The 25,000-nt window shown below is 37.8% G+C and overlaps 1 protein-coding gene and 1 long non-coding RNA gene across 4 annotated transcripts in view; one reads left to right on the forward strand and one right to left on the reverse strand.

The window, feature by feature from the left end:
• Positions 1-15,535, forward strand: part of LOC131771222 (chromodomain-helicase-DNA-binding protein 1-like) — a 17,886-nt gene extending 2,351 nt beyond the window's left edge. The window contains exons 4-27 of one of the 3 annotated variants that reach the window (XM_066162559.1): positions 1-60; positions 673-768; positions 1,126-1,176; positions 1,760-1,805; positions 2,039-2,112; positions 2,540-2,653; positions 2,916-3,030; positions 3,430-3,538; positions 3,885-3,935; positions 4,037-4,089; positions 4,267-4,293; positions 4,672-4,784; positions 5,581-5,667; positions 6,025-6,077; positions 6,511-6,594; positions 7,049-7,128; positions 7,758-7,951; positions 8,393-8,491; positions 9,121-9,191; positions 9,893-10,007; positions 11,097-11,205; positions 11,756-12,004; positions 12,543-12,618; positions 13,310-15,535. The exon at positions 1-60 is cut by the window's left edge and continues 10 nt beyond it. In XM_066162559.1, coding sequence (XP_066018656.1) covers positions 1-60; positions 673-768; positions 1,126-1,176; positions 1,760-1,805; positions 2,039-2,112; positions 2,540-2,653; positions 2,916-3,030; positions 3,430-3,538; positions 3,885-3,935; positions 4,037-4,089; positions 4,267-4,293; positions 4,672-4,784; positions 5,581-5,667; positions 6,025-6,077; positions 6,511-6,594; positions 7,049-7,128; positions 7,758-7,951; positions 8,393-8,491; positions 9,121-9,191; positions 9,893-10,007; positions 11,097-11,205; positions 11,756-12,004; positions 12,543-12,618; positions 13,310-13,435 — 2,252 coding nt within the window. In that variant the 3' untranslated portion in view covers positions 13,436-15,535. The remainder of the gene's footprint in view (positions 61-672; positions 769-1,125; positions 1,177-1,759; positions 1,806-2,038; positions 2,113-2,539; positions 2,654-2,915; positions 3,031-3,429; positions 3,539-3,884; positions 3,936-4,036; positions 4,090-4,266; positions 4,294-4,671; positions 4,785-5,580; positions 5,668-6,024; positions 6,078-6,510; positions 6,595-7,048; positions 7,129-7,757; positions 7,952-8,392; positions 8,492-9,120; positions 9,192-9,892; positions 10,008-11,096; positions 11,206-11,755; positions 12,005-12,542; positions 12,619-13,309) is intronic. The other 2 variants (XM_066162557.1, XM_066162558.1) reach the window with 2 other exon arrangements.
• A 1,330-nt stretch (positions 15,536-16,865) lies between these two features.
• LOC131793271 (uncharacterized) lies at positions 16,866-24,763 on the reverse strand. The gene is made up of 4 exons (XR_010716728.1): positions 23,452-24,763; positions 18,741-19,651; positions 18,017-18,080; positions 16,866-17,637 (listed from the first exon to the last, which is right to left on the reverse strand). It is a non-coding gene; the product is annotated as an uncharacterized lncRNA (long non-coding RNA).
• Positions 24,764-25,000: the final 237 nt, after the last annotated feature.

Below are 25,000 nucleotides of genomic sequence, written 5' to 3' on the forward strand. Positions count from 1 at the left end.
ACACTGGTATGACTGATTTACAGAAAAGATATTACAAGGCAATACTTATGAAAGATTTGGGTAAGGAGTTTCAATACTGAGTTAAGCAAATCTAATTGGTTGTTGCTTGCATGCATTAGTGGTGAAAACTTTTAAAATTTAAGAATTAATTGTTTGATACTTAATAAAATTCTTTCAGTGTATCTTGTAGATTATTATTGAAGTTGTGTTTTATATTTAGGGCATTTGAATAGGAGAGGTGTAATTATTGAGGCATAAATTATTTCATATTTATGGTATTTTAATAGAAAAATATGGTTTTTCCGCATGCAAGTGTTGGCATTTTTAGGGTCAAAACCTCGGAGAAAGAACCAATGAGGAGAGTAATACCACAACTAAACAAACGCTACAACATTTTACTTTGCAAGGAATTACAAAATTGGGCTGCTACTGTACTTCACAATCTTTTTGATGGCATAGCCATAGGCAAATAGTTTATTTTTAAAGAAACGCCAGAGAGAATCCTTGAAGGAATGGCTAGGTTTTCTTCACAACAAGCTCCCGTTTTGCGTAAAACTAATAAAAATGAGGCTCTTAAAATACTGTGTTACATAGAAAGTACTAGCTTTCTGCTGTATGTCGTGCAAACGTTAGGATGATCTATTTACCAACCTATGTCTTTTTGTTTTCCAGATGCCTTCAATTCTGCAAGTGGTTTCATGAAGACAAGACTTATGAATATTCTAATACAGCTCAGAAAATGTATCAATCATCCATATTTATTTGATGGTAATGCTTCTGAGAAGTTGAAAGTTCTCTTCATTTAGATTTAATCTTTCAAAAACTAATTATATTCAGTATTTTCTCTGTCGGCTTTTTTTAAAGGCCCCTGTGATTCCAGATCTAGAATAACTACAGTTCAGATCATCAGGTCTTGGTCACCGTCGAAGGCGTACGTTCGGGATGTCACGTAACGCTTCTTTCTTCTGAGGGAAAGTGTCGCGTGACACCCCACAAGTACGGCTGCTAAGGATACATATACTTATTTTCTATTTTTCAAACTGGCTGAATCTTTGTTCATAAATGAAATCAAAGCTTTTTGGAAATTTGTCTTTTAATGTACTGGTTTTTAATTTTGTTTCCAAGGAGTGGAACCTGAGCCATTTGAACTTGGGGAACACCTTGTTGATGCAAGCGGTGAGTTAAGATTTGTATAATCGGGGAAGGTGGCGAGGTCCAGGTATGTCTTTGCCCACGTGATACTCATGTTAAATTTTCGTTACGGAATTAGAGGAAAATGGTTGAAAAAACATATCTTATGATGGAATCTCTAGAGAGATTTTCTGCGAAGAAAGCCTTTTGCTCACGGTTTTTATGAGTGATCAGTTAATAAGCAATCATTGGATGAATTATCAAAGGCGAGGTCTGAGATATCCGCCTAAAGCTGAGGCAGATAACACAGACACGAGGTTTGATAATTCACGATATCCTCGAAAACCGAATTCAATAATTGTTTCATTATACATTTTTTAAACAATCTGCCAAAGAAGACACTTCTCACTGAGTTAGCAAAAGTTTGAGAACACTGCGCGGACAAGGAGCCGGGAAACTAGGCACACTTTTAACTCGACGTGATAACCCAAAATCTGCTGCAAATATTGGGTTAAAATATCAACTTTACACGCTATTGTATATTGACCGAATGCTTTAGACCAATCAGAGTTTTCATTGTAAGTCTAATGTATAATAATACTATTTATTTGTGTTGGTCAATTTTCAGGGAAACTTCGAATTATTGACCAGTTGTTAATTTTCCTTAAAGCAAGGTCAGTTCAAAGCCAAACTGCACGTCAACGAAACGAAGTAAACACAAAATTAATAATAGGGGTTTGCCAATCGACAGTGGTGTGCTTTATGACACTCCGAGATTACGTTTGGTTACGTTTTTTTTGCGATGTCACTTTGCGTGATTTTTTTCCATTCCGATTTTTGTGTTGTGCTACGCTTCCATTCGTTTCATCTCGTCATTTTATGCCTAATGTCCCTATTCGCTCCACAGGGGACACAAAGTTTTAATGTTCTCACAAATGACAAGAATGTTAGACATCATTCAGGACTACCTTGGTTACAGAGGTAAGCAAACCCTATCAACTGATTCTTGTTTAGGTAGACGTAGGATGTCTTCCGTCCGTTGAAACCAACATTCTACCTCAACGAATCGATCATTCGAAGATTCTACAAAACAATAGTATTCATTCACAAGCATCGCAATCCCAACAGGAATACTTCTTTAGGAGGCTATAGTCACATTACGGATCGAAAAATTATTCTAACTTTTTTAGGACGAAGAATTGCTTCCCCTTTCCAATTCCTCTTCATTCTGACAATTCTTTTTGGGTAATTACATCGTTCTTTTTTTTTCTTTCTAGCCAAAACAGTATTTCAGTTTTGGTTTCAACTAATTTGAGGTAGTTTTGTCAGTCAACAAATCAAAATAGACAGTGTAATAATATATTGTCTTAATTGTTTCAACAACAAGTAAGATCCCTTATGTCCATAGGATATTCCTATGAACGACTGGATGGTTCTGTCCGTGGAGAGGAACGCTATCTTGCCATTCAAAACTTTAACGAAACAGAAGACACTTTTATATTTCTTTTGAGCACGAGAGCGGGTAAGGCGACTAATATTGAGATTTGTGCATTGTGGCTAACCGAAGAATTAAGACACCTTCCTGCGGTTGGGATTCCGATCGGAATTGAACACCGTTAAAACGTTGCTAAAATAACATACTTACTTTTGAAGTTTTGAAATTGATGCATAATAGACTGGCTTAGCGTTTTTTGCATAGAATATAGGCGGAATCGAGTGAGAATAAGAACAGCTGTGTTTCATCGTAAGGGTGCTTATAGATTAATCTCTTATTTTCCATCAAGGTGGCCAAGGCTTGAATCTGATGTCTGCAGACACTGTGATATTTGTAGACAGTGACTTCAATCCCCAGAATGATTTGCAAGCGGCGGCAAGAGCGCACCGTATTGGGCAAACAAGGTATGATGACAAGCAGGCAGTAAATGGTGTAACTGTTGTTGTAAACCATCCTCTTACTCCTTTTCTTATGAAGTCTGTTCATTTGGAGCTGGGTCATTGCCTTGTGTTCTCGAGCAGGTATCTTAGAAAAGGGTGACGGGGTGTGGAGGGGCATCGGGGAAACTTGACAAAACGGGGAACCTATGAGGGGCATCCTATTTAGGGGAGGGAGCTCTACTACTATTAATTTATAGCCATGAAAGCTGGGATGACCACGGAATTCTGAAATACATGGCTCATTTAGGGAATTACGTTTACCTGTATAACTGCGGTTCAGTGCTAAACGAAAGATTACTTTGGGGGGCTGGTGTGCGAAGAGCGAAGACTGTTTTGGTACCGTGCTTTTCTTTGTATCACTAGGCCTGTAAAAGTTATTCGACTTGTTGCGAGAAGTACAGTAGAAGAAATCGTGTTGAAAAGGGCAGACGACAAGCTAAAGCTAACAAATTCAGTTATTGAAGGGGGAAAGGTATAACTGTATTCCTTAGAACAGTATTGAACGGTTCTGTTTCTGTGGATTTGTTTTTTGTTTTTGTTCTTGTTCGTTTGTCTGGTCTGTCAGCCTGTTTTTCATTCTTTCTTTCATAAGTTCGTTGGTCGATTAGTTCGTTCGCCCTCATTTTCACTCCATGTACGAGGATTTGACTATTTAATTTCTTAGGATATGAAAGTAACCCTCCTTCTAGGTGCTATCCAAGATAACACCTTCCAGGTCATAAATTTGGTCTACTTTCTCCACCTGATTGCTACACACTGTTTTGATATTATTGAGGTTAAAGGGTTAACCAAATAATTATTGTTTACATATCTTACAGTTTTCAGGTAACGCCTCAGCTTTAAACCAAATTGCCGAGACTCCAACACAGGTAACAAACACAGTAACTGTATATTCTAACTACTTGGTAGACACCATTGAGATTTTTTTCTGATCTTTCTGTTTTTGAGCTTCTGCACTGTGTATTTGTAGCTGGCAGACTTACTCAAGTACGGCTTGGACAAGTTATTTGACTCAGATGAAAGGTAACGTATTTCACAGCTTTCTTATGTTTCAGTAAGATATTTGTGAACCATCTACAATAAGGGTTGTATCATAAGCTTACTGATTTATCTTGATTTTACTTGTAAACCTTTTATGTCCATTGCTGTTATGACAATTGCTCAAGTTTATTTCGTCTCACAATTTGTGTCGTTTTATAGGACCCTTACAGAGGAAGACTTGGAAAAGTAAGTTTAAATCTGTTTGATTATCGAAACTTATTCCATCTCGGCAAAATTCTTTGATCATTTCATAATTAGGAGGGGTGGGGGGGATGGGGAAGAACAGAAGAACAGGAGGTATTCTTTTATTGTTGTTTTTGTTCGCTTTTTTTTTGTCAATGAAGCTTATTTTCTGAGGGTCTTGCGCGCTTTTAGTTTGATTTAGTGTCGTAACACTAAAGACTAAAGGTTGGTAAAATCGCTTTTGTAACGAACTAATAGATGGAAAAGTAAGTTGTAACTACAGAATATGCTTGAAGATTGTACTGAATTTTTCCCCTATTTGTATTGAAGTAAGACAATGAATTAAATGAACTATATGACTGAATAAACTGATCGTTTTAGGATTCTAGGAGAAAGTTTTAACAATGAGTGGACTGTGGGAGAAACGAGAAACCAGAGTAATTTGAATAAAGACGTCATAGTTTCGTGTATGGAAACAGAGGATGGTGAGAAAGGTGAATAACAACAAGACATGTACAAACCACTTTGATTGCACTGCTCTAGAACATTTAATCTGCTACATGAATTGTACAAAATGCTATTCTTTAACTTGGGAATGGGGCTTTGGTGAACATTAAGAGATCTTAAAAGCAACGACAAATATGCCTTTAAGCATGTTTCTAAACTTAAGCAAGAGAAAATCTTCTTGGACTTTGGAAAACTTTGTTGTTCGCGGACTTAATTCAAGGCAACGCTGAACTTTTCAAGAGTTGGGACAAAAATGAAGTATTTCAAAATCTGCATCTTTAGGCTCTCCTTGAAATCCGCTGGCAGTGAATCGACAGCAATATACTCTGGTGAACACGCTCACAACCCCACGATCCCCACTTTTCCCGTAAGAAGGGGCTCACGTCCTAAACGTCAGCTTCTTAATATTCTCTCGGGTGGTTTATGTATCCTTATCAACGTCTACTTTATGGTCAAATTAGTGATTGACTTGCCTGCGGCATAACAGTTCTTTTAGGTAAAAATAACTGTGCGCAATCAAGAAAGCCTGGTTCCGGCGTCTTTCATTTGCAGAGCTCACTTACTTTGTTGACAAATATGGTCATCCCCTTGATCTCCCTTTCATCAATTTCACTTCACGTGATTTTATTTCTCTCGATTTTCTATTTTGAACACATAGCCTTGCGCCAGCTGCATTTGAGCCAATATTTCCGTGTTTGTGCGCTATTTGATTTAAATCCAATTTAAAATTATGGAATGAAAAGTTAATTGATATCAACTGTTGGTTTTTTTTTTCCTGCGAAGCAGTAAGTGACATGTACGTGTATGAAGGTCATGACTACAGAGAAACAACTGTGAAAGATCAAGAGGCATTCGACAACATGATGGCTGGTAATTATGAAAAGTTACTTACTGCCGAACAGTTAACGCTCAGCGTTTCATCATATCCTAAAGTATTAAAATACTTTTACTTTCGTGCAAAAACTATGCAAAGCATAAACAATGCCAACAACCCAAGAAGCTAGAGTTGCTCTCGGCTGCGCCTTGAGCGACTCTTACGCTTTTCTCGTGCTCTCCAAACTTCCGGCGTGCATCCTTAACTCGATATACGCACGCCAAGCATGGACGAGTTGTTAAATATCGCTTTTTGAAACTGTAATGACTTATTACGTCACCAATGAAATGTTCTAGCTGGTAAAAGTACAATTTTAAGAATGACTAAAGTTTAGTTCGCATTTAATTTTGCAGACATGTTAGAGGAATCCCAAACAGAAGAACGACTACTCCGAAGCGAGAGAAAGGTTTTTTTGAATTCCTCTCAAATAAACGTTGTTTAATTACCTCCCGTTTTTCAACTTCTGAACTGTATTTCTCAGCTTAGGCAGTTACTAGTTCATTTTATTCAGAGGGTTAGCCGTAAAATAGCAAACTGAAAAGTTAGGCCGTTAGTCGTAAAAAATGACAATTTTTAACCGTTAGTCGTAAAAGATGACAAATTTTAACCGATAGCCGTAAAAAAAGCTAACCATAAAAAATTTTCTGTTAAGATTAACGGAAAGAAAGTAATCATTAGCCGCAAGATGGCCCAAATGGTAAACTTTAGTCGCAACAGCCATCACCCCATAGAAACCCTCTCTTCAGCTACTGTAATTTCTAGGGTAACGATGAAGATTGTCTTCTCTTGATCTTGGTATAACACTATTTCGTAGTTATTTTCTACCGTTTTGGTTTCAGGGATCCGTAGCCCATTTCGTTGACCTTCCAATGAGAAAGCGCAAAATTCTCTCGCCAGAGGAGTTAGAGGAGCGAAAGAAAAAGGTAATCTTCTTTTATCAGTTGTAATCAGTTGTACCGGTGAGACCTGTAACCAGTCATACCGGTGAGACCTATAACCAGTCGTACCGGTGAGACCTGTAACCAGTCATACCAGTTACATTAAAACACTCTACTGATCGTAGGCAAACTTGTTCCCCTCGGACCAATGGGCCTGTTAAGGCATTCTTAAGTTTTATTGCAGGTAACAGATAGAGTGAGAAATTTTAAGATAAGTAAGTTTAAGTTTACCACTGCTGTCAGTAGGATAAATGAAATAATTCTGCTGTAAAATTTATGTACGTTTGCTATAAATCGTTGAGAAAGCCACCCGCCGTTAATTTTCAAGAAAATAAAAACTCGCTTTCCTAACCTTTGTGTATTGCTCGAGTGAAAAGGTTAACCGGTCAAAAGTTCAAAAGGTTAGAGCACTTTGACTAAATTCATGTGGTTTTTCCAGAGGGAAGAAAATGCTGCAAAAAGAGCAAAGCTAAAGGAGGAAGAGGAGTCTAGGAAGGAAAGGGACAGACAAACAAAATTGTGAGTATCTAATTCAAGTTTTATTCACCATTTCAAGAGGTTTCAGGAGGCAATGTTCTAATGCCTTTCTCTGAGGCCTGTTTCAAACCCTTTGGGAGAAACTTGTCATTTAAGTACGAAAGAAGAGAAGCATTAGAATACTTACATACATACGTTTATTTTAACTCCCAACTTGGGCTTTTCGCTTTTCGGAAACTGTTTGGTTCAGCATTTTTAAGTAAAGCAAACAATGATAAGGTTAGTAGGGTCTGTCGCTTATGCAGCACTGAAGCAGCCATTGGTTCTCACTGCTTTCTCGTCGTGTGCCGAACATAAAGAACGAATTAAGATAATTTATAATCTCCCCCTCCGCCATTCGAGCATGTTGCCACATAACCATTATACCCGTACCCTGGCCCCATACGTGATATTCAATCTGGCTTATCAATCGCTCTAACGTGGCTCCTAAGACGAACTTTGTTCGATATGAAGCATCATGGGAGTGGCGTTTGGACTTGAACGGGCCATGATAACCTTCCTGAAAGAATAACTAAGAAATGGAGATTGTCATCGATTTAATATATACCGAGAATATTAGGAAACAAGCGCGTCATGATTTTTGATCTCCCATGTTGATTTTCCAATGAAAGGGAAAAGTTATGGAAGGACGCCGATTACTCAACCCTTAATATTGTGAATGGTGAAGAAGAAGACGAAGATGAAACTAAAGATTCATTTGACGAAGAAGACGAACGTGAGCAAAAAGATATTCGATACGTACGTGGTGACGTCACGCATCCCATCAAAACATGCGGTTCCGATGCCATTATAATACACTGTGTTGGTGAGTGCGCGATATCAAAAACCCTGAAATCACTTCAATTCAGTAACGTGAAAGCAAAGGTTTCAGCAATTCAGACGAAAGCTTGTGCAGAATCTTCGAATTTGCGTAGTTTGGCAATTTTTACAGTTTTTTATGTTTGCCTTCCTTTGTCTTTAATTACATTTCTTTGTTGATCTTTGTACGTGGCCTAAAAATGTGTCATCGTCAGAGTCCTTTCCTTTCCCTCGAGCAATTTTTGTCGATTCTCTCAGAGCCTTCCTTATGCATAATCTTCATCTCCTCGTCGATTGCCATACAAAGTGTTCAAGAAACTTCATAATTGTTTTAGTCTTTGAACTTTTTCATCAATTTTTATGAGTGGAATCTAAAAATATTTGTAAATTTCGTCATTGCTTCCAATTCAGTGTGCGCAGCGTACTGATACATTGATATTACCAACAGACGACTCTGGGAGGTGGGGTCAGGGAGGACTATTTTCCGCGTTATCTCGAAGATCAACTCGACCAGAAACTCAGTACGAGCTAGCCAGTAGAATGAAAGGTATTGTTGTTGTTTGTACCATGGCTATATCAAAATAGGCTTCCATATGCGGGATTAATTGTGTTTTGGAAATTTTGTTGAGCCAGCGGTGGTTGGTCCACCAATTACCAAGTAAATAAGCTGAAAGCTTCAAGCCTTGTGTTAAGGCACAGGTATCCCAAGCCGAAATCACCACCTTTGTACTCGCACATACCTCTTGTTAAACAGGGAGGAACGGGAGTAACATCATTTCTACTCGTTTTCGTAGTATTCCACTAGAGGTAATGATTGTGTGTTTTTGTTATCAACTAAGAAATAGATAGAAAGAACTTTCGGTCTTTTCACAGAACTGATAATTGCTAAGACAACTTCTTATTATTCTACGTATTTACTTTTTTCTCTCATACATCAATTTTTAGTTTTTTTTCGTTGTTAATATCATTATCTTAAAATGAATTTAATTTCTTTGAAAAGCATAAAATTAGTTTAAATATTTCTCGCCCTACTCCATTTCTTTGTATTTTCTTTTTTGACAAAAATAACACCAAAATTTCAGTTTCGAAAATATTTTTGTGGAAATCTAAAGGCAGCTTGAACTTGAGCTAGAGCGTTTTTTTGTTGTTGTTTTTTTTGTTGTTTTTTTTTTTCAGATCTGAAGTTAGGAGATGCACATCTTGTCCCACTTGACGATCGACGAAACCCAAAGGATGGTCATGAATATGTACGTTAAATAATTTGAAAAGTTTAAGTGGTCAGTTGACTTTGATGATGACATCTGCTGAAGTTTTCGACTGACTCTTGAAACGCCATTCGATGTATTTAAAAACAGCCCTTTTCTGGACCCTGAATACCTGCACTGAAGTCAACGTAAGCGTGGAATACCTCCGTTAGAGTTTAACTATCGATTTGTTGACACCTCTCTTATTTTCTTGTGATACCAGAATGTAGGTGACTAAGGGTCTTGCTACTCTCCCTGCCATCGCAGGTTAACCCCAGCATTTCATCAGCTTTCCCTGGTAGCTTGCTAGTTCCTGTTACACTCCTTGATGAAGAAAGGATTATTGAAAGTAAAGCAACTTATCCGAAATCTCTTGACCTAACCTGACAAGGGCTCGAACCCAGACCCCTCCACCTGGAATTCAGCAAGAATTGGGCACAACTAATGTCCTATCTAGGAGAGTTAAGACTTCTACCTAATTCCTTTTTTGTCTTGCAAAAGAACGGCTTCTATTCCAAACTTTCTCAATGGCATATGTTCTCGAAAAATATTCAAACCTGGGTGCCATTTTAGGCAAACCAAAGAAAATGCTAACAGTGTTAGCTCTTGGTCTGTTTACTCTGATAGATTATAGGCAACTTCAATCACAAAGCGCGTCGTATTTAGTGTCTTTTCATCTTCACTGATACTTTTTCTTTACTAAGGTGGCCTTGATTGTGGCTCAGTCACGTGACAGGCAGAACAGACTCTCTGGGATAAAATTGACGTCATTAAGTCTAGGCTTGAAGAGGATAGCATTGGCGGCAAAGAAAATGAAAGGTAACATTTGAAAAAAGTGACCACAGACTGATTCTTTCCATAATTCTTTGAAGCTCAGTTGGTAGAGCATTCGAACTAGCTAAGCTTTGAATCATCATGGGTGGCTCAGTTCTTTGTTTTTCCCAGTGATTCTGATTTTGGCGTCGATTGCACTCGCTTTAGGGAAAATCACATGGTTTTTAGGGGGGACGAAAAGGGGGGGGGGGGGTTGGGATCATTCGCGCCAACAGAGTATAAAGCAGGGGACTATAGAAAATTGAATGTCAGTTAACAGCCTAAAGGAGGTGGGGGGAGGGGAATCATGAGGATATTATGGAGCCTCATGGGGGATCAGGTAAAATTTTACGTATTTTTTCGAGACGGAAGATGAAGGCGGACAATCCTCTTGGCCCAAGTCCATTTAGATGGTGCACCTGGTCTTCTATCAGAGCTTTAACGGGCGGCACAATAAAGATAGAGACCAGTTTCTTCTAGAGAAGAGAAGCGATCAATCACTGGCGCGGCTTGTTATATGAAAGATTTTCCATAGCCAGTTGGTAACGAAATGGAGACTTCTTTACCTTCAAAAAACATATCTATGGCTTTCTGATGTTCTTTTCGAAATATCTCTATCTCACAATTCGCACAAATTTGCCTTAAAACCTCGTCGTAGATCACTTTTGTCTGAAAAGTTGACCATGAAGCATTCTGTTCACCATCTTGTTCGTTAGTATGAAAGAAAAATACCAACTGTGGCCAATCAGAATTCACGAAAGAATCGATAAAGGGGTCAACCAGTAAAAAGTTATTTTAAATTTTCCTGCAAAAGTGATGTCACAGAACGTGAGTAGTGTCCGGTGTTCGTAGAGGTTACCTCACCATACGTAGGCTAGTTTAGTTAAGATTGAAAACAGTTGTTTTCACAATCAGCCGTCAACAAAGAATGATGGTTCAGAGGAGTACCCCATCCCCCTTGGCGAAAAAAGGAAATGTACGCAGAATTCTCCCTTGTTTTTTATTTATTGTTTTGAATGTATGTTGTTACCTAAGTTCTACCCTTTTTTTCGACAATGTGTTATTTTAAAAATAGGAAATGTCTTTTCTCTCCAGCTACTATTCACCTTCCACGAATTGGTTACAATACACCTAGTTTTAACTGGTATGGCACGGAGAGACTGTTACGGAAGCACCTTGTCTGCAAAGGAATTCAGACATCAGTGTATCCTTTGTGAAGTAATAGGTCGCAGAGATCGTGTAATGGCGACAGCCTGCTCTGACCTTCCAGTACTGTAGCATGGGTTCGATTCTCGGACCTGGTTGACGTGTTGGTTGAGCTGGTTTGTGGTTCTCATCCTTGCTCCGATGTTTTTTCTCAAGTTTCATCGTGTTTCTTTCTTTCTTAAAAACCAACCCCTTCAAATTCGAATGAAGAGCCACACACGTAGATTTACCATTACGGAGTCCAATAAAATAATTGGATCATACCATGAGGTTAGAAATTGTGTTTTGTGCAAAAGTGGCATTGATCGGGTTCTCTGTTATCACAACCTTTTCTTTTATATATATATTTTTTGGATTTGATAACCCACAAATTTTTTCCAACGCCGAATTGTTCAGTGTGGAGTCATGTCGCGTCTCTCAAGGTAAACTGAGGGAATAACTTTTTAAAGAGCGGTCTTGTAACGGGGTGAAATAACGAAATCTGATCGATATCTATATTTTATTTTATATAAGTAGAACTGAACTAACAGATCTTGACACTATCGCAGATATTATTTTGATAGACAATCAGCTACAAATAACTCAAAAACTCTGACATCATTAAACGCAGATTCTCTGAAAAAAAGAAGTTACAAGGCGAAAGACAAGCGGGAAACATCCAAGGATGATGAATCCTCTCATGGTGAACATCGAAAGAGTACAAAGTATTCACTACCTGACTTCATGTACGGTGTAAATGTCTTGTTTCATAATGTTGAAGAGACACATAGGAAGCAATTGACACGCTATCTGGTGGCATATCCTTTAATCTCCATTTTTATTTGTTTCGAAAGTTCATGTTCTCCTTTCCTATTACGAAGAAAGGTATAACTTGATCATAACAGTCACCTCAGTGATGTATTATGGACCCTTTCCCAAAGTGGCAAACAACACCAAAAACTCATCTGAAGGAAAAATATCCCCTAGAATGCCGTCTACTCCTGGATGGGATACTGATCGGTTTTAGGTTACCCACAGCATTTCGTCAGGTCTTTCATGGTGATTTACCGGTTCCCATTTTCATTCCTGGGGGAGAGAGGCATTCTGAGAGTCAGATAGTTAATTTATGCCGGAGACGTCTTTGAAGCTCCTCCTAATGTAGAGCCTTGAAAACAAAGTCAGAATTTAGCTTAAAGCCGGGAGGATAACTGCTAAAGTTGCTGCTCGACGCCGGTGACAAATTTTAACATTTTCCTTAAAAAATTTCTAAGTAAAGTGATTTATTTCTATAAAATTGACCAAGACAGTTAGGCGTGTATAACGTACTGGAAAATTTCATCTTTAACACTTGTTTATTTACAATGGCGATGTATCACACATTGCGTGCGGGGATGTGACTCATGTGGTAACTTGTGATGACAGCGATCAATATGTAAGTAACATGCAGTCATATTTTCATTTCAGTAAACAAAAGCAGGTTAACTCTTACGCGCCTAGTAGCCAGGTACTGCCGGAGCTTATCCCGCTTCTGACTTGAAGTCACCAGTTCTGCAGAGCAGTATTGTTTTGTACTCCTTTAACCCGTTTCTCGAAAGACCCCGGTAATTTTACAGGCCCAAAGGCATATTTGAAAATGTACTTTAAAGGAATATAAGAGCTGCTCTTAGCTAAAACTGAAAAACATAATCTTCTGTTTCGTTCCCTGGTATTATTGTTATTTGATTTCATAACACATAAAATCTGGATCTTGAATATGAACCAGACATACAAAGATAGCTCTTTGGGACAAGGAATTACGAGGACGTTTACCAATCCGCAGAACGGAAACTAGTTCCTTCAGTGTAGAGAACCCTCCAGAAATTCGTCGGGTTTCCCCGATTGTTTATTGTTCCCGGCTATATTATACACCTGGGCGGAGAGAGGATCTCCTAGTGTGATTTGCCTTACCTTAAAAACCAAACACGATACTTTTAATTCCAGACAAAGTTTAGCGCGCAAACCGTTAGTCCTCAGCGACTCGCGTATCATTCCATTAAAATTAACGACTTTCCAACATTTAAGTCAAATTTTTTTTCTTGGTACTTAAGTTGAGTATTCCTTATTTTATTCATTTTCATTTTCAGTACTCCTCTCAAGAATTAAACGATGATGTTAAGGTTGTCAGTTCAAAATGGCTAGAGAGCTGCTTTAGAAAAAGAAGAATCCAGGAAACAGCACCGTATGAAAAACAGAGGAAGGAAAAGAATTAATGTTAGAGTGTACTTGGTAGCGAAATTAAACTTTTTTCTTTTGTTTTTTTATGATGTGAGTACATGCATTGCTCTTCTTTTCTAAGATATCTATCATAGGAGAACAAGGAAACCTAACAGTGCTTGAGATACTATCGTAACCAGAAGAAAACAAGGAAAACTAAAAGTGCATGAGAAGCCAAGGAAAACCAAGAAAACCACGAAATACTAACTTCACAATCGGACATCAATGAAATTTAAAAAATGGGTGATAAAAATCGAGCTCTAAGAAGAGCTGAGAATTCACGAGATGCTAACATGACAATAGGACAACAAGGAATTCTTATAGTGCACGATACACTGAAGTAATAATCAGACACCAAGAAAAACTAAAAGAGCGTGGGATTCTCAGGTAACAAACGGACAACATAGAAAACTAAAAGAGTGCAAGATGCTGAAGTAATAATGGCACATCAAGGTAAACTAAAAGTGCCCGTGATATTTATCTAACAACCCGACACCAAGGAAGTGCACAAGATACTATTGTAACAATCGGACAACAAGAAAAACTTAAAGTGTGTTAGACACTACCTTAACAATCAGGCAAAAGTAAAAATTACAACAAAAAGTCTACGAAATGCAATTATAAGCATTGGACACCATTTAAATGTATTAAAAAATACCAACGAAACGATCGGGCGAGATAGCAAGGTAACGAACGGACAACAAGGAAAGTTTAAAGTGCACAAGATACTAACCTTAAAACCGGCAAAATCGATCGAAAAGAAATCAGTAAAACACCAAGGAAAACTAAGCGTGCGCGAGATACCAACATAACAATGGAACACTAAGAAAAACCAAGTGAGCGCGAGATACCAACATAACAATGGAACACCAAAAAAAACCAAGCGTGCGCGAGATACCAACATAACAATGGAACACCCAAAAAAAACAAGCATGCGCGAGATACCAACATAACAGTGAAACACCAAGAAAAACCAAGCGTGCGCGAGATACCAACATAATGGAATACCAAAAAAAACCAAGCGTGCGCGAGATACCAACATAACAGTGAAACACCAAGAAAAACCAAGCGTGCGCGAGATACCAACATAACAGTGGAACACCAAGAAAAACCAAGCGTGCGCGAGATACCAACATAACAATGGAACACCAAGAAAAACCAAGCGTGAGCGAGATACCAACGTAACAATGGAACACCAAAAAAAACCAAGCGTGCGCGAGATACCAACATAACAATGGAACACCAAAAAAAAAACCAAGCGTGCACGAGATACTAACGTAACACTAAAACACTAAGAAAACCCAAGCGTGCGCGAGGTACCAAAATAACAATGGAACACCAAAAAAAAACCAAGCGTGCGCGAGATACCAACGTAGTAATGGAACACTAAGAAAAACCAAGCGTGCGTGAGATACCAACGTAACAATGGAACACCGAAAAAACCAAGCGTGCGCAAGATACCAACGTAACAATGGAACACTAAGAAAACCCAAGCGTGCGCGAGATACCAACATAACAATGGAACACCAAAAAAAAAACCAGGCGTGCTCAAAATACCAACGTAACGATGGAACACTAAGAAAAACCAAGTGTGCGCGAGATACCAACATAGCAATGGAACACCAAAAAAAACCAAGCGTGCGCGAGATACCAACATAACAATGGAACACCCAAAAAAACCAAGCGTGCGCGAGATACTAACATAACAATGGAACACCAAGGAAAACCCTGCGTGCGCGAGATACCAACGCAACAATGGAACACCAAGAAAAACCAAGCGTGCTCGAGATACTAACATAACAATGGAACACCAAGGAAAACCCTGCGTGTGCGAGATACCAACGCAACAATGGAACACCAAGAAAAACCAAGCGTGCTCGAGATACTAACATAACAATGGAACACTAAGAAAAGCTAAGCGTGCGCGAGATACCAAAATAACAATGGAACACCAAGAAAAACCAAGCGTGATACCAACGTGACAATGGAACACCAAGAAAAACAAAGCGTGCGTGAGAGACCAACATAACAATGGAACACCAAAAAAAACCAAGCGTGTGCGAGATACCAACGTAACAATGGAACACTAAGAAAAACCCAGCATGCACGAGATACCAACGTAACAATGGAACACCACGAAAAACCAGGCGTGCGCGAGATACCAACATAACCGATGGAACACCCAAAAAAACCAAGCGTGCGCGAGATACCAACATAACAATGGAACACCAAAAAAAACCAAGCGTGCGCGAGATACCAACGTAACAATGGAACACTAAGAAAAACCAAGCGTGCGCGAGATACCAACCTGACAATAAAACATTAAGAAAACCCAAGCGTGCTCGAGATACTAGAGTGGTTTAGCAAGAGGATGGGAATGTCATTTCAGAACAGCACGCGCGGCAAAAATGCCGATAAGAAACCGGGTCGAGAACGCCGTCGCGTTGTGTTGAAAAGTGATTTAGCAAGGGAAACGTGCTGCAAATTCTTGTTCTAGAATACCAATTGACTATCGTTAAAATTCTCGTCGTCATCCCAAACGGATTTTGCAAACCTTAATGGCCCCTTTGATGGTAAAAGACGCGACAGCACAATGCTCCAACAAACAGGCATTCTCAAGGAGCTTCGGAGGGTGGCGTTACATAATGGGCATCCTCTTTGTCTTTATGGTGATCCTGCAGACCCTTTGGATGTTCACCTTCAGGCCCCTTTTAAAAACATTCAACTCACTCCACAAATGGTTTTGTACAATGCGGCCATGAGTGAAGTAAGAGTTGCAGTCGAGTGGCTTTTTGGTAATATTACAAACTATTTTAAGTTTCTTGATTTTAAAAGCCAATTACAAATTAACTTGAGTTCAGTGGGGAAATTTTACATTGTCTGTGCCCTTTGGAAAATGCGTTGACCTGTCTGTATAGTAAAATTGTGTCAGAAAAGTTTGAAGTTCAACCGCCTTCTTTACAGGACTACTTCCAATAATTTGAATTTGTTTCATTTTGTACTTTGGCCAATGGAAGAGTTACACATACTGATGTTGGAGGGTAAAAAATTTAAGAACTTGTACATTGTTTACCTTTTTTTTAAGGCTTTCTATGAGTGCAAAGGATTGTAGATCCAAATTTGTAAAATAAGCTGACAAGTGGAAAAAATATTTTCTTCAGTAGAAATAAACATCAGCACAATCTACATGTGTGGACATTTCTGTTTACACTTAATACTTTTGTGACATTTATGCAAATTTTTGTGCCATTGTGGATTTAATCCAATTAGTACACTTGCTAACTTAGGTCATGGAATTCCTAGAAAAGTAAAGGAAATTTTCATAGCTCAAAAGTGTATTACCCCTGGCCCCTGGTTGACGTGTACCAATTACTTTATCTGGTAAACACAACATTTGTTTTATGATTGTACACAGTGTATTTTAATGATCAAAGTTGTAATTTTCTATTTTATTCGTAAAATGGCCTGCTGCCCAAAACTTTTATTTAATAAATAAAGATAATCAAGATAATTGGCCTTTACAATACAAAATATACTCTATTTGATTAAAAATTTTGTTTTATATAAAAAAATTAGATAACATACGAAACTCAGATGACATTGCATTCAATGCTGATGTATATCAAACCCAAACCCTTAATCTATCTTAAACTGTTGCTGAAATGCATGTTTGATGCGTCAAAACTTGCATCATTTGATGGTGCAACATGGCAAATTGTTGTTGTTGTTGGCTGTGCTGTTGTTGCTGTTGCTGCATTTGTTGCAGCAGTTGTTGAAATAATTTCATTTGCTCATTTTGACCTTGCATTTGAGACATAAACTGTTCAGTTTGAGCTCTTTGGGCTTCTCGTTCTTCCCTTCTTTCTTGAAGTTCTTGCTCCTTCATCTCTCGCATATTCTCTCCCTTTTCTCTCAACCACTCAATTGCCTCTCCTGGTCTTCTTCTTTTTTTCTCCTTTCTCCCTTCATCCTTTTCTGTTTCTTCTTGTCGCTTTTCGGTTTGACTGAACCTCTTCATTGCTCTCTCCCTCATCTCTATTGCCTTCTTTTTCTCCCCTTCTACCAATTTCTTGGCCTCGTCCTTCTGCTCTTTTGTCTTCTCAGATTCCATCTCCAATTCCACCAACTCCTCCATCAGCTTTTCAGCTTCACTCATTTCTTTATCTCCACCACCACTCTCTCTCTCCTCTTGTCTAACCTTGACATAGCCTTTTAGAGAACTAGGATGGGTCACATTAGAAAAAAGACTGATGAAGAACAGACTCACACAAATGTGTAAAATCATACTTAATCTTCCTGACAATAAATCAGAAAAATATTTAAGAATTTGTGATGAGAACTGTACATGTGGAAGCTGTATAATAAAATATAACATTCCAACAAAAGATTAGCTAAAACAAAATATTCTGCCAAAGTACTCCTAGTATCAAATACTGTATCATCTGGTAAAACACATGGCTAATTTGCATTCTTTTATATTTTCATTTTGTTTGATATATTTTAATTTCTTCGTGTTCAAAATTGCACTCTAAAAAAAGGTTTAAACTTATTTATAAGACATTAAATTTCATCTTCACTTTTTCTTTAGGCCAGGGCTTCCTGAGCTGCTTGTGTCCACTGTAAAAATAACATCAACAACCACTGAAAAAAAAGTTGCATCGATTTTATTGTATCGACTGCTCAACTTGCTCATGCTGTTTACTAAAACACGATAAATTGCGGAAGTTATTGTTCTAATGGAACACCAAAAAAAAACCAAGCGTGCGCGAGATACCAACGTAACTATAAAACACCAAGAAAAACCAAGCGTGCTTGATATTCCAACGTAAAAATCGAACAGCTAGGAAAACTAAAAGTGCACGAGATAAATATAAACATAAGGTACCAAAGAAAACTAAAAGTGTGCGAGATACTAACATAACCATCTGACACTGAGAAGATATAAAAGTGCACGAGATGTTAAGATAACAATCTGACAGCAAGGGAAACTTAAAGTGCACGAAACTCTAACGAAACGATCCGCGACATACACGGCTGGAAATTAATATATCAGAAAGTTTTAAAAGACAAATTTTAATTAATTTTAATGAACAGTAATGGCAAACGCAATAGGAAAATTTGGACTGTACAACATAAACATTGAAATCTCATTAACTTTTACGCTTTTGTGGGTTTAATGAATTTTCCTTTTTACTCATATCCTCCATGCTCACTTCTCCATTGGTTTGATTTTCATTTAAGAAAATGTGGGATTGCTGTTTGTAGGGCTGGTAAAATCTAAATATTCCCAGTTTTTCATACCTAAGGGTTGAGGGTTTTCACAGTTCGGAAAGACACCACTGAGATTTGAACAAACATCACATTTTGTCTGAGCACTGTACCACCAGCCCCCCTATCTTTGCAGAGCAAATACCTGAAGGATCTTCGTCCCACGCGCCAAACGAGCAGCCCTTATAGGGACCTAAAGAATCCTTAGGAACAGTTGCATTTCCTTGGAAATAAAATTAGCACAAATTTCAAGACAAGTTGCGGGCCTTAAAGTCCAACGATCAAAATATATCGTTAAATTTCACACAATTGCCTACAGACGTCAAATTAGCATTCGGTACTTCAGGGATTGTTTTACAATGGACTGGAATAGTAAAATACGGACTATCGAAAGTAAAAGGCGATAAAACAGTCTCATCATCTCATTTCCAACAAAACCTGCCAGTCAGAAAACGTGTCTGGATCCTTTTGTCAATAACTTTTCTTGCAGCAGATTCATGTATATAGCGCTCTTTAAAAAGGTTTCAGCGGTGGTTATCAAGATCCTTTCCACGGTCGCTTAACTTGTACTTTAAACGTTTAATTTAACTGATACCACCAATGTTCAGGCGGTATTCCATTGTCTCGTCTCCAATTCCAACCAGTCATACTCAACATAAACGTTTTTGCTGTTTGGTACATCCAGCTCTACTCGAAGCCTATTTTCTGTCTTACTGCCCGTCAAGCGGCGGATCTAGTCCAGTCCTTGCCAAAACTCACCAATTAGGTCACCAAAGCCATGTTTGTACTGAGTCAGCCCAGGTGCGTGCAGTCTTCTCCGAAACAGTGTCCACCCCCCACAGGATGTTGTCTGGTCACAATACAGATCGAAGGCACCTCACTCATCATTGTATAAACGCCGCTGACTCTTTGTCCAGATTTGTGCAGCTCAGCACAGTTTCTAACTGTCAGGGGCATTAGAGAGAAAGAGGATAGCAAATACAGTTTTAGCATCTTGAATTGGTGAAGAAATAACAGTATAAACAATGAAATTTGGAAAGCTTCTTTACAAGTTTGTAAATTAGTCTCACAATTAGCATTCAGCACCGCTCTTTAATGCAGTAAAAAAATCAATATAACTCCTCCAACCGCACGCACCATCATTAAAAGTAATCCCTGTTGAACAGAACCCGTATATTTTAGCCCGCCAAATTTTCCATTTTAGCATACTATGAAAGCTCACTCCAGCTGAAGGCTCCTACGATCATTCATAGAGTGATACAATTCGTGAATGAAAAAGGCACAATTGCTTAAGCCGTAATGTTAATTCCTCTTAACGTAATAGTTCTTTCAAAATGTAGACTCTTTAGAGAACAATTTAGTCAGAATCTCTTCTGTAGTGCATGTTAACTTCGGTTTCTCAACGCTTTCAAACACAAATCAGAACAAAAACCAAAAAGTCGTAAACCTCCTTGTCTTCGATTATCAATCATATCGATTCCCCAGGGATTGAATCTCGCAAAACATTGTTAAAAAAACCGAGCTAGACTAAAACACACTGAAAAACATTTAGACAAAGAGACAAAACAAACAAATCAAATGCAAATGCCAAAAACAAAAAAAAAGGGAAAATAACCAGAAAACAATCAAAAGTATTAAGGAAAAAAATTGACTATGGTCGTCAAAAATAGCATTAAGATAACCTTTCTATCAATCATATAGTTTTATCTATAAAGGTAAAGAACAGTAACGAATATTTGTCTTCAAAATCTCTTTTTGGGTCAGTCACAGAAAATAGAAACGATTGATGATTGTTCCTGCTTGTTTAACAATTATGGCAGTAAGCGGTTTAGAAACTTGGCTGCACATAATTGGGTCGATGAGCACCGAGATTTTGCCACTACCAGGCTGGAAATTGTCCTGAATAATTTGCAAGCATTTATTTTCATCCTCGAAATGACATTCGAAACCTTAATGACATTATACAAATACATTCATTTTCAGTTCTGTAGGTCAGAAGTTTATTCATATGAGTTTGCCCGCGCTTAGCGCTCACCGAAATTCATTTGCATATAGCAACTTCTTTATTACGGCTAGGTATACGGTATATAATTCTCACAAACTGGCGGCGAAGTTATGAGAAAAAGTTATGAGAAGTCATTTCATACACATATATTGATCCTTCAGCATTTCACTTGATAATTCTATCTGTTTATAAGACTTGTCTCATACATAATACTTTTTATGATATAAATTTAGCTTAGTTGTAAGAATTTTGTTTTTACCCCTGTGTCACTTTCATACTGTTGGTAAGAAGTCATTCAGATTTTTTTCAGTGAACTCTTTTACCCCTTAGATGTAATTATCAATATATCCTCACTGTCTCCCATACATTTCTTTAAATTTTAGCTTGAAGAATTTGGTTTTTCATCAAACAAGTCCTGGGCAGTATACTTTAATTGATAAATTTTCTTCTCATTACCTTTATGCTTGTTACTGTTTTGTAAAGATAAATTACTTATTGATCACTTCTGGGAGTGTAAGGGTTAATATTGTTGAGGGAAAATGATATGCTGAAGCTTTATCCTTCATATCCACAGTCATCTTCATTCTGTGACGTGCATATCAATAACTAGAGATTAATAGATTTGTTGAATAAAGGTGTTTGGAGGCAGGAATTCTTATTACCTAGTTTTTCAGAAGGGGGGTTGTAGCAGGTTATTCACTCTTCAAAAATTGTGGAAATTAAAAAAATTAAATATTTTTTAGCCCTGAAATTATCATGAAAAAAATGAGATCAAAAGTGTTGAAAAGAATGAGAAGCAGTCTCAAATGGTACGTTTTTCTATGCTGCAACAACAGAAATGAAACCTGAATTTGGTGTTTTCCACTTAAGCACAAATTCCATGGAAGATTGCACTGATTGGGGTAAAACTTAACCTTTTTCACTCCCATGGGTGACCAAGGCAGCGTTTCTCCTTACAATATCAATACAATATCAACCAGATAAGTGATGAGAATAAAGAAAGATATCAATTTGGAGATAAGTTGATCTAATACTAAATTCTCTGAACATTATAAGAATTGTATGGTTGACAGTAAGGAGAATTAATAATTTGATCTGGGAGTTAAAGGGTTAAAAGTGTAACTCATGATCAAGACTAATTTTGTTGGAGGTTTTTGATGCAAGTAATTCCTTAGGATTATCTTTCAGTTCATTTCAATACTGTTTGCATTTCCAGTTTCTTTCAGATGAAAACATAGCTCTATATCTAAACTCTTGGCAAAGTTACTGCTGTTGCTGATTTGTCTTTGTGCTGCCATTTTCTAGACTACCTGGGAAACTGATATCAGAAACTGAAGCAGTGAAATGAAATGGATAGATACATGTTTGTGTCAAAATTTAGATTGAAAGTCTTTAAAAAATTGAGAATAAATCTCAAGATTTTAGGTTTTTTCTAAGCTGCAGGCTGTACTTAATTGCAGCTGGAATTCAATGCGGAGTTTCCTTGCCGTTTCCTCTCATTCCTTTTACAAGAAGAATTCATCTCTGTTCTCAGATTTGATTTCTCTTGTCTTATCACTATTTTATTTGGCTCCCAAGTTCCACCGATTTTATAAACATAGCATCAATAAAAGGTTAACAGGTGTCCTCCTATTTGACCAATATTTGAATAAGTTGCAAGGCTGGAAATTATTCAAGCAAACATGTGACATTCATTTCATGTTATTCACATTTCAAGCTTTCTTAGGCATCACAACATTAATATTGATTTGAGAGGTGAAGAAGAATTTTGTGTCATTATTGGGAAGGAGTATGCCCTTAAGAGAGGGTGGAGGTGACAAAGGGTTTTTTAGGGAACTTGAGGTTTGTTTCTCAGGTGTATATATATATTTTTTCCTTGGCAACACCTTCCCCCCTTCCCGTAGCTTTCAAGTGGTCTCTAATCATACAAAATTTACATCCATTTACAAAATTCATTCTACACTAATAAATTTGTGAGTTATGGCTCTATTTACAAGAATTGATAAGTTAAAATCTTTACTGTCTAAGTTTGATACTTCCCAAGATTTTGCAGTGCAACTTATTGACATTTCATCATATCACCCAAGAATACACTTATATATGACATCAACTGCAGAAACCTCAAATAAATGTGTTACAATCCATAAAATATAAATCCCACACCATTAACCAACAAAAATAACTTTTTTAAGTGAGATCTGTATATTTTAAACTTGGTTACTTGAATCTGATCGAAAGAAAAAATGAGCAATAAAACAAATATGTTGTACCCTGCAATCTGCACTACATTTACTAAACTGATCCACCTGTACTCTCTAAGTGAACATCAACAAAAAATGTTCCTTATGACAGACATAAGCGATCAAAACATAACCAATCATGCAGTAAATTTAGGATCAAAACTAACTAATCATAAAATGCCAAAGTTCCTGAAAGGCCCACAGTTTGTTCATTCTCTTTACAGGAAACTTTGTATTTTTACTTCAATGTTATTGGTTTTTTTAATACAAAAAAAAATTTGACATGAGCTCTGAGCACTTCACAGGTTTAGTTTGCTTTAATTCATGTTTTGAGTCATTGGGTTGTAATTGTCACTCTAATTGTCACTGATTACCTTGATTGAATAGTTAGTGATTCAAACAATTTCTTTACAGTTTTTAATTGGAAATGCTGAGGCCTAAAGAATTGGCTTACACTTAGACTGACCTTTACTTTTTAAAGTACAAGTGTGTTGCTTACCTGCTTCTGTGATGTGTTAATTGAAAGAGAGGTCTTACAAGCATAGCTGACAGTTGTTGTGGTTGATGGCTTCAGCCAAGTGCTGTGCTCCCTTATCTGTGATTTTATTTGCTGAGAGGTCTAACATGTGTAGCTGACAGTTGTTGTTCTTGATGGCTTCAGCCAAATGCTGTGCTCCAATATCTGAGGATTTTGTTCCCTGAGAGGATTAATGTGTGTAGCTGACAGTTGTCACTGTTGATGGCTTCAGCAAAGTGCTGTGTTCTAATGTCTGTGATGTTATTTCGATGAGGTCTAATGTGCATAGCTGACAGTTGTTGTTGTTGATGGCCTTAACTAAGTGCTGTGCTCCAGTGTTCGAGATGTTATTAAATGAGGCTTAACATGCGTAGCTGACAGTTGTTGTTGTTGATGGCTTCAGTTAAATACTTTGCTGCTTCATCTGTCACTTGATTGTTTTTGAGGTTTAACCAGCTTAGTTGAGATTCCTTACATTTGAACAATTTACAAACCTCAAAACAATGAAATGGATCAATGTTATTGTGATTCAAATCCAAATGTGAAATTTGTTGAACATTCTTAATTACATTTACTAACGGAGAGCAATCAACGGCTGTGAGGTGACATGAACTAAAATTTACAAAATTAAAGTTAATTTGTTGAAGTTTTCTCTGAGCTATCAGCTCCATCTCATTACTTTCGTTAATTCATTTAAACAATGTCACTGCTAAATCTCGTTTGTCTTCGGTCGGCCAAGAGTCACTTTCCTTGGCTCTTCATTCTCTGTCCACTGTTCGTTAAATCCTGCAGTTTCCTCTTCAGTTTTCACAGGAAGAAGGTCAGTGATAATTGCGCTGGGTAGGTGAACTTTATCCTCCATTAGTCCTACCAGAAACTAGAAAACCAGTTGCCATTTGCCGTTCTTGAGGTTCTCGGAAACAAAGTTCCATAATTCTGTTTCATTCATGTTGTTTACTAGGTGCCTCGCAGCGAAAAACTCTTGCGTTGTAAGATGAATGAAACAGAATTGCTCCTCATCTTCCAACGCGGCATTTTGACGGTCGGGTAAGCGGTGAAAAAGAGCGCTGTCTTCCATTCCGCGTACTTCGTTTCCACCAAGGACCAGATTTCCTTCTTTGATTCCTTCAAACGCCACTTTTCCCAGCTTCTCGAATTTCTCGTTCACCGCCAAGGGCAAATCATCCGATAGAAAGTTTTGCGGGTGAAATGTCGATCGCGGAATTCTTTCGTATGTTTGAAATAAAACACTTTATCACATGAACTGCGGTATTATACAAGGATTTTCGGCCCTGAGAAAAGCCGTAACAACGCATGTGAAAAAATATCGTATTTTTTCCACGTGTTAATTTAGCCAATCAGCTGCTGACACGTCACTCGCCTTTGGCGCTACTCGGTCAGGTTGCTACTACGCTTCCCGATTGAGCTTGGCGCGAGGCAAGTTTGACGGCCAAGTTTTACCGTTAAAACCGTTATGTTGCCATTGGTAACACGGCTTGTTTCCATTGGAAACATCTCGCGGTATTGACGT

The sequence above is a fragment of the Pocillopora verrucosa genome, chromosome 2 (assembly GCF_036669915.1).
Source record: "Pocillopora verrucosa isolate sample1 chromosome 2, ASM3666991v2, whole genome shotgun sequence".
NCBI classification, from domain to species: domain Eukaryota; kingdom Metazoa; phylum Cnidaria; class Anthozoa; order Scleractinia; family Pocilloporidae; genus Pocillopora; species Pocillopora verrucosa.